This window comes from Vidua chalybeata, chromosome Z, assembly GCF_026979565.1.
Source record: "Vidua chalybeata isolate OUT-0048 chromosome Z, bVidCha1 merged haplotype, whole genome shotgun sequence".
NCBI lineage: Eukaryota > Metazoa > Chordata > Aves > Passeriformes > Viduidae > Vidua > Vidua chalybeata.
The window spans coordinates 9,683,524-9,699,240 of NC_071570.1; the positions used below are offsets into that span (position 1 = coordinate 9,683,524).

A 15,717-nucleotide genomic window follows, 5' to 3' on the forward strand; every position below is an offset into this window, starting at 1 on the left:
TTTCATTTAAAAATCAGTTTCTCTGGTGTACTTGCTTCTTACCTACTCACACACATTAAATTTCGGACCCTCTTTGTTAAGTTTTCTCATGGTAAGGCAAATGTAGCTCAACAAACAATAGAGACAGTCGTGGGTGGGGTCAGTAAGCCAATAACTGCAGATGGGACATCACAATCAACAAAACAAGGCTGAAGTGGCAACCCTTCAAGCACAGGCATGCAAAGAACTGTCTGCAGGACAACCACACTCTGAGGCATCAGCACTCTCGGGTGACTCACTGAAATGCCTCTACACTAATGCACATAGCCCAGGGGATGGACAGGAGATCAGAATCCTCAGGGCAGTTAGGGGACTATGCCCCCCTTCGGGTCACAGAGATTCGCTGGGACGCTACACACAACTGGAGGGCTACAATTGATGGATACAGGCTCTCTTGCTCCAAATTGAGTCAACCAGACTTCAAGCTTAGTAACTGAAGTGCTTGTAATGGAAACAATAACAACTGTGTTAAAGTCTTTAAATTCTAATCAACAAACACTTGTCTTGCATGGGGAAGTGGGTTTTTTTGGCTCATTAATTGCATGAATGTCTGGGTTGGGACCTCAACCATGAAGAGACAGCAAATCAAGCTGTCCTTTAGTTACAACACAAGCATGCATCAGAGAGACCTGGCATAATTTTTGATGTTTCCTTCTACATATTTTTGCAAAAGAAAACCTGACCTGATGTTAACTTGGGAGCTAACATCATATAACCATAGGCTTATGTTGGAAAGGACCTCAAAGATCATCTAATTTTAATCCTTTACTTAGCTTATAGGGCAACATTTTAAAATATAGGGGTAAGGAAAACTGAGCAGAATTATAAATAAATATAAATAAATATAATAAATATAAATAAATCCCATAAAAATAAAATAAAGTAGAAGAATATTTCTTCAGTACTGACAAATGTGTTCTATTTAAAATTCATGACATTTTCTGATTATTCTTGTTAAGATAGGTAAGGAAATACATGAGACATATTTCATAAACAATAATTTATTAAAGTTAATTAAACAGTTTAATTTTCTTAATAAAATGTGCTAATTGCCTGGAAAAAAAGCTCATCAATAAATAGGTTTTTTGCATTTATTTTTACTGTGCTGACTTTGCAAAGTAAGTGCTTGCATAGATTTCACAGGTTTCTATTATTACTGTCCAAACAGCCCATTCTTCTGAAATTCTTCAGTATTATCTGGAACACTCTGGTTCATATTAAATACCACAGATTTAACAATACAAAATAATTGCATTTTTTTTGATACTGGAATAACTGGTCCTCAAGTCAAACCCAATATTTGTTTACAAGCAAAGATAAATATATAAGTCTTAACCTTGTCATTCTGAACAAAGCAAGAGTCTTTTCAGAGCTCTACCAACTTTTCCACAATGCTTTTTCTTGTTTTTATTTGTCAACATTTTAGCCAGAAAAATTCTGAAAGATATCTGCAGCCTCAAGCCAGTTCCGGAAACAGGATAGCCCTTTGTCTCTGATCTGTTTTCTCCCCTTGTCAGTAATGACTTCTCCAGTTTGTTTCACAATCACCAGTTTAGGAATTGCTGTGATGTTGTATTTCTTCTTCAGATCCCTGTGGGAAAAAATTAAAAATAAAACACACCATTAGGAGCATTTTAAGAAAACTCCTAGTGTCTTTACAAATGCTACTCTGTCCAGGACACATGGAAGAGCAGAAGTGATAAGTGCCTGGGCTTCCTCAGAGTTTGAGGCAGAGCACTGGGTACTGTAAGGAGATGAACATGGCTATAGCTGGAAGCCTACACAGTCAAATATAGCTCTGAGAGTTCAGAGAGCTGCAGCATCCTTCCTGTAAATGCTCATCACTGCTGCCTGCAGTTTCCACAGGAGCAGAGGCTCTTGGAGGTGTAAAAGATGTCCATAGAAGCAAAGTTTGATATACTCTTCCACCTTTTTTTTACTGGCCCAAAACAGATGGGCCCTTTTTACAGGACAGGAGAAGGATCTCACTTAGATTAGCATTTGATATTCATTCCCCTACAAATACACTCGAGTGTCCCATAGTGCTACTTTCTGCAATCACCATTAAAGAAAGCATGATGCATAATCTTTTTGTGTAAATGGAAGAGACTGAAGATGTTCTTTAAATTCCCTCAGTGAAACGAGCCTTCTACATACAGAAAAGCGAGCAATCAAAATATTTGGAATAAGAGTCACCCATCTGTGTTGTCAAAGAAAAAAATTTCAACTTCTCCTCTGCACCTTTAGAAGAACCAGAGACAAACACATACAAGGCAATAACAGAATAGCCAAATTCCAAAACACTAACAACATCTCTCTCAAAACATACTTAAAATATTAAATTGAAGTATGCTGCCCAAGCGCCATCACCACAAGCAAGAACATTTGCTGTATGAGGTTCAAAAGCCAAAGAAATTTGAGTAGAAAAAAAATGTAGACATTGTTAAAAAATGCTTGACACAAATACATAGACATTCTCAATGATTTCCTGGGATGAAAAAAAAAAAACTAAAATATAAGACTTAAGTGAAATACTGAGCCAGATAAGGCATTCCTGAAACATGCCTTCCCTTCTGTATTTTTCCTTAAGAGAAGAAAATCAACAGGTGAAGGACACTGCTCTGCCCTTATGTTGGCTGAGCAATAATGCAGGAAATACTACAGAAGCAGCAGTAATGGGTATGGACCAGGTTTGCTTTCTCAGTGAATTGTGACATACAAGCAATCAACCAACAATCCCCATAGACCTTTCCAAAATCTGCTAAAACAGTTGAAAAAAACCACATTCCAAAGCAAGTATGCATAGAAACCATGTAAAACTACTACCACCTCATACCACCTGAATGACAAACAAGATGGTGGAAGACGTGTTTTATTGGTTCAGTGAATGATAAACACGACTGTAGTAATCAGAGACAGAGCACTAGGAGACTGAAGGTAATTTGGTATGGAGACTAGAATCTCACACTTTACTTTCCTAGGGGAATGCATATATCCAGCCCAGCATGGCACCCTGTTCACACAGCCTTAGGGCAGAAGGTTGCTTGCATCAAACCAGACTGAAGCATGCACAGATTTCCATTACATTTGTGTGGAGCTTTCAAGATCGATGGACCTGAACAAGGCTCAGAAAGAGTTCTGCAGACAATTCTTCTTAATCACTGTGTACATAGGTGTATGTGCTCACAAAAATGGCTTCTTAAAACTTATTAAGATCATTGTCTCCAACAAGGACCTAAAATCCCATGACTCACCTGCACAAATCACATATGTGCCATGGGACTAACTCCAATGGCAACTCATGGTATCATTAAACCATAAATAGAAATAAAAACCAGTGACATTAAGACTGAGGCAAACTGGAAGTCACAGCCATTAGTCAGATCTTTTTATTCTTATGAGAAGGCTGGATGAAAGTTTCTGAGAGCACAGATTTTTTATTTCTGATAAATTATTTCAGATAATACTGACATTGGCTGGGATCTAATTTTCTTCACAGCAGCTCACATACCAAAACAGCACTGATACCACACCAGTGTTTATAGCTATTGCTGAACATATGCTTATGCAGCATCAGGGACTTTTCTGTTTCTCCTGCTACCATGCCAGTGAGGAGGCACCACTGGGACAGCTGATCTCAAATGCTCAAAGAATGTTCCATACCACATAACACGATAATTAGCTGTAAAAGCTGAAGAAAGAAGGGGGAAGGGACCAACATTCAGAGCCAGGAGATGTATCTTCCCATGCAATCATTACAGGATGAGGCTCCCCTGTGCTGGAAACTGTTAAAAATCTGTCAATGAATGGGAATTAGTGAATGAATTTCATATCTTGCTTTCCTTGTGTATTTTGACTTTTGCTTTATCTATTAAACTGTCTTGATTTCAACCCCTAAGTGTTCTCATTTTCACCCTCCACATTCTCTCCCCTATTCCACGGGGGCAGGGAGTGACCCAGCAGCTGTCTGGGGCCTGACTGCCTACCCAGGCTGAGACACAACACAAGTATCTTTATATAAGGGTTGAACATCTGTGTGCAAGAGCATTCTTGAGATGAAGACAACACGGGGCAGATATAATATAATCTTGGGAAAATAAATGGTAAATTTTATACACATGTGTAATGTGATATCTGACAACATTTATATAACAGCTTCATTATAACAGCTTTATAATAATTATAACAGCTTTCACTTGGAAGTGCTGTCATGTAAAAATGATGGGCATCTTTCTCATCTGCTTCTAGCAGTATGCCCTACAATACACAGCTGTAAGTATTTTCTTTTAGCTGTGAAATTCCTGCATTGTTAAATCTTAGTCATAAGCATGCACATCATATGCTTGGGATTCAATTTTAAAGTGTCTGCTGAGATTTTGCAATAGCAGTCTAAAAAAGTCTAATAACTAAGCAATCACTCTTAACTGCTCAGATACTTAACATTATTCTACCTTTGCTTTTTAACACCCCATCCTCCCCAGTGTTTCTGCAGCTGCCAATCCACCCTCATACATAAAGCTTCCTAATATAAACTGTACATACAAACTTTTATTTTCCTTTTATGGGCATTTTCCATGATTCTAATTTTTACTGAGCTGTATAGGCCAACTCAGTAAATACCTGCCTACCTGGAAGCCTGCAAGAACTACTGTACACACCAGGCACCCTCACAAAAACTGATGCCTTTCACCACAGGGTTCAGTACAAACACAGCAGTATGTCTTTGTGGGCCATTATCAAAACATCAGTCCTTTCTAACAGTCTTTGTTGTTGACATGTTCTGTCCAACACCTGCTTTTCCTCTCTACTGCCCTCTTTCTCTTCCAAGACCTACCAGACTGTCTTCACACTCTGCTTCAAGAATCAAAATACTGTGCCTCAGGCAACAAAAAAAAAAAATACATTAACCTGCAGACAGTAAAAGGATCAGGAACAGTATTTCCTATTAGTCATGCCACAGACACCATGAAGTAGTAAAGGTGCAGTCACACCTCTGGAAAATAGTCATGACTGACATCATGGAAGAGTCTGGATATCCTGCTTTGAATTCAGTATTTTGCTTCTCTGAAGGTAGGCTTGCCACTGCAGTGTTAGGCTCTACACACTGTAAGTATGAATGCTGGCTATTTCTTAAGACAAAATTCACCACCAATGCTTCTACTGTTGAAAAGTATTTTGGATTGCATACTTAAAATTGACTCTGTTGTGTCTACAAGAGACATCAGTCTATGCTGCAATTATGTACCTTAAACACTGAAGCAAACAACCAGGATATTTTAACCTCACTGAATGCCTTCTTTACACAGTCAAAAAACAATAGCCAATTCAATTAATTGCTATGGAACTTTTTAAATATTAATAAATTTTAAAATATTAATAAAACAATTATCTTACCCATTTATAAAAAATTACATTTTTAATTAGAACTAGTATCTATCCAGAATTATAGTTTGGATTAGTGACTACACATCTGCTCTAAGTCTACAATGATTCACCAATACCCCTGATACCAAACTACTAGTTAATCCAACCCAAGCACCCTGAACAGCTCCACACAGTCCTTTATTGTTACACGCAAGAAACACAACTTCAAAAACATCACTTCATTACTTGTTCATATCCCTCTCCTCAGTAAGCCACTGCAATCTCACAGTCATCTGGCAGGAGAAGCCATGCTTCTCTACAGAACTGTGAAGGACATTACAGGATGCCACAGAAAAGCCAATTAAACTATCTGTTTGCCTCCACTCTGCATGACTTGAACAAGAGCAGTCAGAAATAGTCCTCTAATCCACAGAGGATGAAGCTGTAAGCACATTCCCATGGGCCATGCTGAACAGCATGCCGGGTGCGGGGACTTCAAGTGCTACATTTCCATCAGGAAATTTGCCTGCGTTCTATTATGATTAGTAGATATCAAATACAATTTCTGCCTGGAAAGACTGTAGAGAACTATGGAAAACAATATTTAAGCCAGTGGGGAAAAGGTCTAACATAAATTGGCAGTGGGCATCCAGAAATGACCCAGGTAGCACACTGGGATGGATCTAGAATTAAAAGGAAAGATAGAAGTTAGTAGAAGCACTAGAAAAGAGTTCTTTCTTAGAAGAATTAATTTGGCTGCAAGTTTTATTAACCAATCTACATTTAAAAGTCATATTACTTCCTGACTTTGGTACCACCTGGAAAAAAATTTCCACAATCGACTCATTTAAAGAGTGGGGAAAAAATCCCTTTATCAATAATTACATGTATTTCAAGTCTCCAGTTACAGCCATTTCAGTAACCCAGAACATCTTATTTGTCCTCCTATAATCCCAGTCTATACTTATAGGAGCTAAATCAGATTTCTGAAAGTCATCCAAATGAGTCTCCATCCTTGACTTAGGTCCTCAAAACACTTCTTGGTATCATCCTTTACCCCGTTACTTACACACAGTCATGCCCTTTCCTTTTGCTGTTTTCGTGAACAAGCTGCCTACAGGGACGTCATTTTGGAAACTGAACAGCACAGGAATTTTACACCCCAGTTACCAGGTGCAGTATGCCACAGCTAAACTCCAGCTGATACTGTATCTGTCTGAAACTCTTCACAGTTTGCTCTACTTCAAGTAGTTCAGTTACAAGTTTTGCTGCATCTTCATTTTCCTTTTCCCGGAGCACTAACATAGACAATGCAGACCAGCCTTAGTAACAATTACCGCCGTGATGAAAAGCAGTTACTTGATCCATTGATCACTTGCCATTAATTTGTCTTTACCTCACTCATCTCTTTAACACATGGGGTCTTTACTAACTCTTGTTCAAAGATCTTTTAGTTTCCAAACGAGGTGCACAAAGCCGCGCTCTTAACGTATGGAACGGGCTAAAACCAAGCGAGCAAGCAGTGTGACAGCCAGCGGCAGCCGCGGCTCGGGGCGGGGGCACGGCCGGAGGACGCTGCAACCTGGGTTCCAGGGACTTCAGCGGGAATGCAGGCGCGGGCTGACGGGGCAGAGGTAGAGGTTCCCGGGAGCTGCTGTATTACGGCTGTTCAAGTGCCCCCCGCCTGCCCCCTCCCAGCCCTCGGTCAGGGGCGCTGGCCGTGCGCTCCCGGCAGGGCCAGACCGCCCTGGGCGGCGGGCGGGGGTGGCCTCCGGTACTCACTGCTTGTAGGGGTCATGGAAGGGCAGGGCCAGCCAGTCTCCGTGCATGGCGCGCATGTAGCCCGCCATCTCCTCGGCGCTGTGGTCGGAGGAGATGAAGACGACCTCGAAGGGGGCGGGAGGTTCGGTCTCCTCCAGCAGCTCCGTGTAGAAGTCACAGAGGACGGGGGTGAAGTCGCGGCACGGCGAGCACCAGCCGGCGGAGAAGTACAATCCCACGACTTTGTTCTGCAGAGCCTCTTCGGGGTCCACGCTGCGGCCATCCTTGCTGACCAGGAGCCTCCCGCTGAACACATCCACCATGCTGGCACCGCCGGACCCGCGACGGGCACCGCGGCGGCCGCGAGCCCGAGCGCTGCCGGGGCGCGCTCCCCGGGACGCACCCTCCTTCCCCAGCGCCACACCGCCCGGACACGCCGCGACACCGCCACCCTCCCGTGGCACCGCCGCCGCTGCTTTATAGCGCCCGCCACCGCCCGCGCCCGCCCACCGCCCGGCGCAGCCAAGGAGACGCGGCCCCTTCCCCCTGCTCCTCTGGGCGCCGAGGCGGCTTTCAGAGGAGCTAAGTACGGCTCAAGGCTTGCTGCAGATGCCGAACTTGCAATAAATTTAAACAATAATCGCGCGCGCCGGGCCCCTTCAGCTTGCCATGGAGCTCACTGCCTCTCTCCTGGAGGTCTCATCACAAGGCTGAGTCAGTTTTGGCAATAAAAAAAAACTTTCCTTTTTATTATCAGACGTCCAGCACTTTTTTTTTGTTTTTATTCCCCAGCATGAAGAATTATCTGAATTCTGGATGTAAAAGGGGCTGTTTATTCTCTGTCCCGGTAGATAAGAGGAATTCTCATTTTATTCCATTGAAACTTATCATGTGTTCAGGTTGAATTATGTTTTTTTCCTCCAGCTGACATTGAGTTAGAAATTAATAAAAATTGTATTACAAATATGCATTTTTTTTCTGCCTAAAGCAACCTGCAAAAATGGAAATGAAAGATGATTTGGTCGTAGAGGTATTAAATTACTGTTTAATTAAAGGATCATGATAAGGTGATAATCAAACCTCGTACATTCTGTCCTTTCCATTAACTGTGCAAAACCCAATTAAAGAGAATTTATCTTAAAAAAAAAAAAAATCAGTATTCCCCAAAATAAACTCTAATCTTTATAGTGGATACTTCAAGTATTTAATGAAGCTAGCTTAAAAATATTCCACATTAAAAGTGTGTGTACAAGTGCATTCTAGGATTTTACTCTTCAGTTTTCCTCGTTTTAATCTGCAGTCTCTCAAAAATCTGTCCATTTTACTTACAGAAAAGACAAAATTGTAACAAGTATATATTATGATTCAAATACTGAACACTAGAATGGAATGAATGTTAATTATGACGAGTGCTAGGTTGGGTAAGTCGCAACCAAGTTTATAGTGAAATTAAAGTCCAATTTCTACATCTGATCATCTTCTGACCATATAGTATGAACATTGAGAACAGCAATACTTCAAGTCAGAATTCCAGTTTAAATTTGTATTGGAATACACTGAGCACAAGTATTCTCCCCTACATTTATTTCCTTTTGAGGTCTTTTTGAAATGTGCTTTTCTTCCATTGACTTGCCAGAAAATTTTGTTTGTCTATGTTCTGTCCCAGGTGAAAAAGAACATGGTATGATTTAAAATAGTTGAACATGTGAGAGAAAGCACAAAGATGAACCTCAGAAGTAGCACAGCAATCTTGGGTTTTTTTAAGTAGGCTCATCAAAACTGGTTGTAGGGTCAGTTTGAATTGGGAGCTGCATTCCTGCCATTTCTCTTACCCCATTTGCCCTTTATTATGAAGATATACTGCTAATTAAAAGACTGTTTCTTTTGCAAAAATTCACACATTTAAAAAAAAAATAGTTCTTTCATCCTTTTCTAAGAGATTCTTTTACATTAATCTTTACAAAGCAGGCCTTTTTATTTATTTCCAAGTATATCTGGACTAATATGTTACTTCAATTCTGATATTCTACTGGAAAACCAAAAAGAATTGCTTAGATTTTTAAAAAGTAGCTTTTATTCAAATACTGTATTTCTCCATTTTTCATGGAGAGTTAAACTACATTGTTTTCAAACCCAGATACTCATCTGCTTCCAATACAGAAGTGCCATTTAAAACAATGTAGTCCTCCCATCTGTCACATCTCCTATCAGTCCTTTCTCCAACTTTTGAGTGCTGTTTCATGCAGTTCCCCAGTTCAGAATCTGGAGGCAGATATCAAAAGTAGAAGACAAAAGAAGCTATGAAGGTTACCTGTTCTTAAAATAGCACAGGTGAGAAATTAGGTTTACTTGAGTTTTTGATTTGCCATATTGTCTGCCTTTGTGAGACCATTGTGAAACAGGATGGAGTCAAAGCATACGGAGCCTGTAGAATCACCAAAAAATGGAAAGAAGTTTCCATACAAGTTCAGGCTACCATGGGTACATTCTTGATATTCCTACCAATTTCTCCTTCCATTGGTGGCGAAAGTGTATGTATTTTCTCAGGTATTATGAGTGGAAGCAATGACCCAAGGAAACGCCAGCTGTTCCATCTGTACAGATTAGAAGCTGGTTAGCCAGAAAAAGGGCTGTGCCATGAGAAAAGAACATACTGAGATTGTCTTTGAGACCTGTAGGCATGGAGAAAAAAGTTGATAACTACATACATCTCCTTGGAGAGAAGAGCTGGACGTACATGACCTTGATATTAAACTTCTTGAAGCTCTTTGAGGAGCAGCTGCTAGGCATGAGGAACCAGATACTTTCCCTCAGGAAGCTTAAGGTGGTCAACTCTCTAAACATATCAAAGATTAACTGAAAATGCTGCATAACATGGAAAATCTTGTCTTGCGCCTGCCTTTGATTTTGAATGCAGAGACATTTCTCCATGACACTAACATGGACCAATAAGAAATGCCTCACTTTATGATTCATACCAGAGAGACATAAAACCTGTTTCAGTCAGAAATGTCTTCTAGGATTGTTTTGTTAGAGGTGTTAACACTATGGTGATTTAGTCAATCCCCTATCTCCACTTGGACTGAAAATAATGGAGCTTCTTTACACAGAACCTGTGGTCCTGTCTCAAGGTACTGTGTTAGCTGTGATGTGACACTATCAGAAAATCTGCACACAATACTCATTCAGTGGAAGCCTCTGGAGAATTCCAGGATAAAATTAAATGAAAACTCCCTACCACAAAAAAATTGCATTTATGATTTTGCTAGAAAAGAGCTTTTTATTATTGAAATTACTTTACTATTTCAAGGTAACAGTATTTAGTCCTGTCTTTAATCTAAGTCCAAGACTTTTTGTTTATTTGTGCTTGCATTGCAAAGATTATTCTACTTTCCTTGTGAATTTTGCTTCAATTAACACTGAAGTTAATTACATATCCAGATTTTGACACACAATTGAGAATTTAAAAAAGAAAACATGAAAAGCCTGAATCATAATCCCTTGCTTTTAATTATCTAGGGCAGCATGCTGAGAAAGAGCTGTAGAAGAAATGAACTGGAAGTAAAAAATGTTCAGACTTGATGACTCCTAAATAATACAAGAAAATACAATATGTGCTGAAAGCAAAGTAATTCCACATACCTATTGTGGCAGAGTTAATGTCTCTATAAGCTATATATGAGATAAAGTGTGAGAAGGTTCTGAAAGCCTGTCTAGGTCTCCATGGAGCATACCCATTGCTGTCTCCTTCATGTACCTTCTTCATAGCTGGCATGGGTCTGAGTAGTAAAGAATTTGTTCCAATAACATTTGCAATAAAGAGTCTCTTAAAACTTGTGTTATATGCATGATGCTGGATTTTTAAGTGAAAATGTATAGAACACCAAGTTTCAATCTGCTTATAAGCATTCTGTAGGAAATGCATACCATCATGGCACAGTTGATGTTGGCAGGCTGTATATCCATCCAGTGAGAAGCTGTAAGGCAAAGGCTGACTAAATTCACTCAAAGGAGAGTGTGACCTGCATGAGGGCTTGTTAGCTCTGTGTTCAATCATTAGCACACCATCTACTTAATTATACCCTGATGAAAACATGTAAGTGACAAAACAAATGAAGATAAACTCTGGTTGGGCAGTACTGTATGTAGTGCAATCCCTGAAGAAGTCATATTAGCAACCGGCCTTGGTGACTCCCGTTATGTGTCAATACTAGCCAGACAGAAAATCAGACCCTAAAGGAGATCAGAACACACAGAATAAAGGAAACACATCAGTGGATTGAAGAGTTAAATTTGTAGCAACCATCGATAAAATTTTGTAAAATAGCTGGTTATTAATTTTCATAATACATAAAAATGTGCTTTGCAAGAGAGAGTTATAATCTGAGTTATTGGTGAGAAAGCAGGCAAAGTTACTCACCACAGTGTATACAGTAAAAAAAAGGAATAGCAAATTTCTTGATCTCAACCCAACACATTAACCCGCCTCTACCCTCAATGTCAATCTCCCTGAAACTGCTTAGTCATTCCCCTGTTCCCCCCTTGGTGCCTTGTCCATCACTCCGCTCCCCATCCCTCTCTTCCAGATTCTTCTACCTTGGGTTCGAATGATTGGACGAGGGCCAGGAGCCCCTCCTTTAAGCTTCCCCCATTGGTTTTGTACCCGTCTATCCCCTTATCCTCCGCTCCCTCAAATCCCCCCATTGGTTAGTGGGCGTTCCCCTCCCCCTGTTACCACCCCCATATTTAAACTGTTTGCCGGCATGCAGAGAGCGCTCTTGGATCATCTGGTGTTTGGAGCTCCTCGGAGCCTGAATTTAACCAAGTTTGCTTCCCCAGCCTTGAGTCGGCTCCTTTCTTCTCTCCTTGGATGCTGTGTCTCCTCCATACCGGACTGACAGCGAAGCACTCAGTCCAAGCCGCTCCCCGACTCTCCCAGAGATACAGGGGAGTGTCCCCTGCAGCTGTCTGTGCCACAGCTGGGCAGGTGAAGACAGGGGGCTTCAGGTGGGCACGGCAGCAGCAATCTCCTTTTCTTTTGTTTTCCTTTTTTGGGGCAACAGATTGTTAGCAATAAGAGGCAATAATTATCAGAGAGCTCTGTGGTGGTGAGGCCTCACTTTGGGTCCTGTGTGCAGTTTTGGGTGCCACAATATAAATAAGACATTAAGCTATTAGAAAGCATCCAAAAGAGGGTAACAAGGATGGTGAAGGGCCTTGAGGGGAAGCTGTATGATGAGTGGCTGACATCACTTGGTCTGTTCAGCCTGGAAGAGACTGAGAGGAGACCTCATTGCAGGAATGGCTTGAAATTGTGTCAGGGAAGATTTAGGTTGGGTATTACGAAAAGGTTCTTATCTCAGGGGTTGCTGGGCACTGGAACAGGCTCCACAGGGAAGTGGTCACAGCACCAGTCTTACAGAGTTCATGAAGCCTTTGGACAATGCTCTCAGGCACAGGACGGGGTGTCCTGTGCAGGGCCAGGAGATAGACTCAATTATCCTTGTGGGTCCCTTCCAAATTAGGATATTCTGTGGTTCTACAATAACTATTTTTTAAGTAAAAATTTGCAACATTAAATCAGGGTCCCAGTTTAATAAGCATTATTGGTGTAAATAAATAGCACATATGGAAAGGGTGAAAGAACACTCTTACAAATATTTAAAAATTAGCTGGATTTGAGAGTTTGCAAGGAATATTTTTTTCTTTTAATCAGGAAATACTGCAGCCTATTAACAGATTCCTACTATGCAAAAAGTCTGTTATGGGAAGTACAGCAGTTATGGGTATATTCTTTCCATTTTACAGATTTCGAATTTAGCAAAGGTGTATGAACTTCTCCTTGCACTACAAAAAGTCTGATTCAATGATCCTGTGCATCTAACTTTATCCTGAGTAGTGTATCTCAAATTACCAAGTGCTAGATAGCCTAAATATCAGTGCTGTAACTTTTCTGACTTCCAAACAGGTATGCCAAGGAAACAATGCAGTGTCATCTAATATAGCAGCAGCTGCATGGCAAAAAAGAACAACATTTGCACCTGCAGAAATGGAAAAATACTGTGGTAAAATTCTGCTCTGGTTCATTTGAGTTCAGACACACTTTTCACTTCACTCTAGCCTTTCGGCAGTTTCATGTAGCAAAGCAGACATTTAGGGTTTTAGGTTGGGTTTTTCTTTTGCCTGAAGAGACTTCTGACTAGGTGCATTCCTTTCAGGGTCAGAGTCATTCAGTATTAGATCCTGCATTTATGTGCCTTATGAGAATTATAGAGCTGCTTTTGAGTCTTTCTGCAGAATCTAGCTCAGTCCTCCACAGCTGAAGCAACTATGGTCTTTCTACTTTTTTCGTCAGAGTTTTTGATGGAAAGTTCAGATTGTCAGAAGTGTTGCGAACAGGCTTAGAAAGAAACTTTAAAGTAACAAAAAGGAGGAAGGTTAATTAAAAAAACTAAGCCTGTTTATTACAAAACAAACAACTGGAAGCAAAAGCCTCGGCTAATGCGGAGACTGTTTCAACAACTTAGTAATTGTAACCTAGGGGTGTTTCCAGAGAAACCGGCTGGAGGAAAGACCCGGGTGTCAGACACCCCAGGCTTTTTAAAGTCTCTCTCTCGTCTCCTGACCGGGGCTATGACAGGTCTATTTCTCCGTGGCTGATTGCCTTATAAATTGGTGCAGTCTTGGCCAATCATTTTGGAATTCTCACCTCCCATTGGCTGGTCTCTTCCAATCTTGATTTAAGTTGTGGTTGTGTTCTATGATGCAATACTCCTGGAAGTTTCTCTGCCCCTCCACAAAGATTGGCACCCCATCTCCTCCCCGGTTCCACTCCCCCTTTATGCATGAACAACAGTACTGAGTTTTAATATAACTAATCACAATTTGTTACTTGTATTAACAACATTTAACTTGTATTAACAACATTTAACTTTGTAACAACATTTAACCATTGTTAACTACGTTTCCCAAAGGTTTAAATTTTATTTTTTGTTCATAACAAGAAGCATTCTGCTACAAGGAGGGACTCCAGAATTTTAATAGGAGTTTCAGTTGCTTTGAGTAATTTGATAGCTGTATACAAAAGTAATTGGCATCTGCACAGCCTCTTCTGACAATACTTGAATAGTCTTCAGTTGTGAAAGTGACAGCCTGCATCTACTCCTGCCCACCTTGTTAGCAGTCTCTCTTCTAGCTAGATTGACTGAATGATTTCATTAAACCATGTATTTCAGGTGATCATTTATTAGCAAAAAAAGGACCGGGTCCTAGAGAAGCCGGTTTAAGTTTAAGTTTTATAGTGCTGAAGCTAGAATATTTCTGCCAATAATGAAGCTGCCAATGCATCTATGCTGCAGCTGATAGCAGGAGTAAAACTGCTAATAAGAGTTTTGGCAGAGCACATTGACCTGTGAAAAATGCCAATCACTTGGTTTTTAAAATTTTTAAAGTTTAATAATAATAAAATTGTTATAAAAATAGTAATACAATTAGAGTAATAAAAATTTAGAGTTAGGACAATTACAAGACAATAAAAAGCAAAGAATTACGGACGTCTGGATGCTCTCGGGCACTTAAGCCGTGACAAGCATGTCTTGTGAACAAAGAAATAACCTTAAAAGCAATAGCCTGTTGCATATACAAAACACTTCATGATTATGCATATATTTTATTTAAAACAAGAAATTCATCTGGTACTTGTCAAAAAGTTTCTGTTAATTCCCAGGCACCTTCGAGTCTAAGTCAGGCTTGAAGAAGTTCATTTCTGTTGATAAGGAAAGCCATAAATTCCTCTCCTCTGGAAAATTTAGGGATTTCTGTAATTGTTATCTTTGTGCGAAGAATTGCTTGATTATTTCATCTCTTTCTTGAGCTAGTTAAAAAGTATCTTACATAGTATAGTTTCTATTTTAACATTATGTTATAACCTAAAAATACATTCAACACACTACTTGAGAGAATTAATACAGCATAACTTTCCAACATTACACATATAATACTCATTGTAACTATTGCAAAAAGCCAATCATAAAATATGCATTTTTCACAGACCTCACTGCAGTCACCTGTCTCACAGGTTTGCAGATAGCTTCTTAAGAGTTTTCTGTCTCCTTTTCATCAGAAATGCTGAAAAGCATGGTCCTTTTCATAAGAAATCTCTGGTTTTGCTGTTTGTATTAAGGGAATATTCTTTTAAGGCTGGGATTCACTGCCATTCATATTGTACATGTTTTATCTAGCCACTATAAAATCCCAAAGACCTTCCCCTTGCACAGACATACTTAGAGTATATAACATTCTGTAGCCTGTAGTATCATGTGCTCTGATTTTAAAATCATTAGAAACACAGAAATAATTGAGAAAGCAATGTCATTAAATAGGCTGAAGACTCCACTACAAAATCCCCCCAAAAGTAGCCTAAGAAGGTAAGACCTATTTCTTTTGTTGACCACAAGTTAAAAAAAAAACAGTGATTGTACTTTAGAGCTCTGAAATGACGACTTCAAAGAATGACAGATGTCAAAGACTCAGGTTTCATATGCTAGCTTCTGT

General features: G+C 40.0%; 1 protein-coding gene across 1 annotated transcript; it reads right to left on the bottom strand.

The window, feature by feature from the left end:
* Positions 1-1,185: 1,185 nt before the first annotated feature.
* Positions 1,186-7,494, bottom strand: NXNL2 (nucleoredoxin like 2). Its single transcript, XM_053932431.1, has 2 exons — positions 7,186-7,494; positions 1,186-1,630 (listed from the first exon to the last, which is right to left on the bottom strand). Exons 1-2 carry the CDS (start codon positions 7,485-7,487, stop codon positions 1,462-1,464), a joined length of 471 nt encoding a protein of 156 aa, XP_053788406.1. The 5' UTR covers positions 7,488-7,494; the 3' UTR covers positions 1,186-1,461.
* Between the last annotated feature and the right edge of the window lie 8,223 nt (positions 7,495-15,717).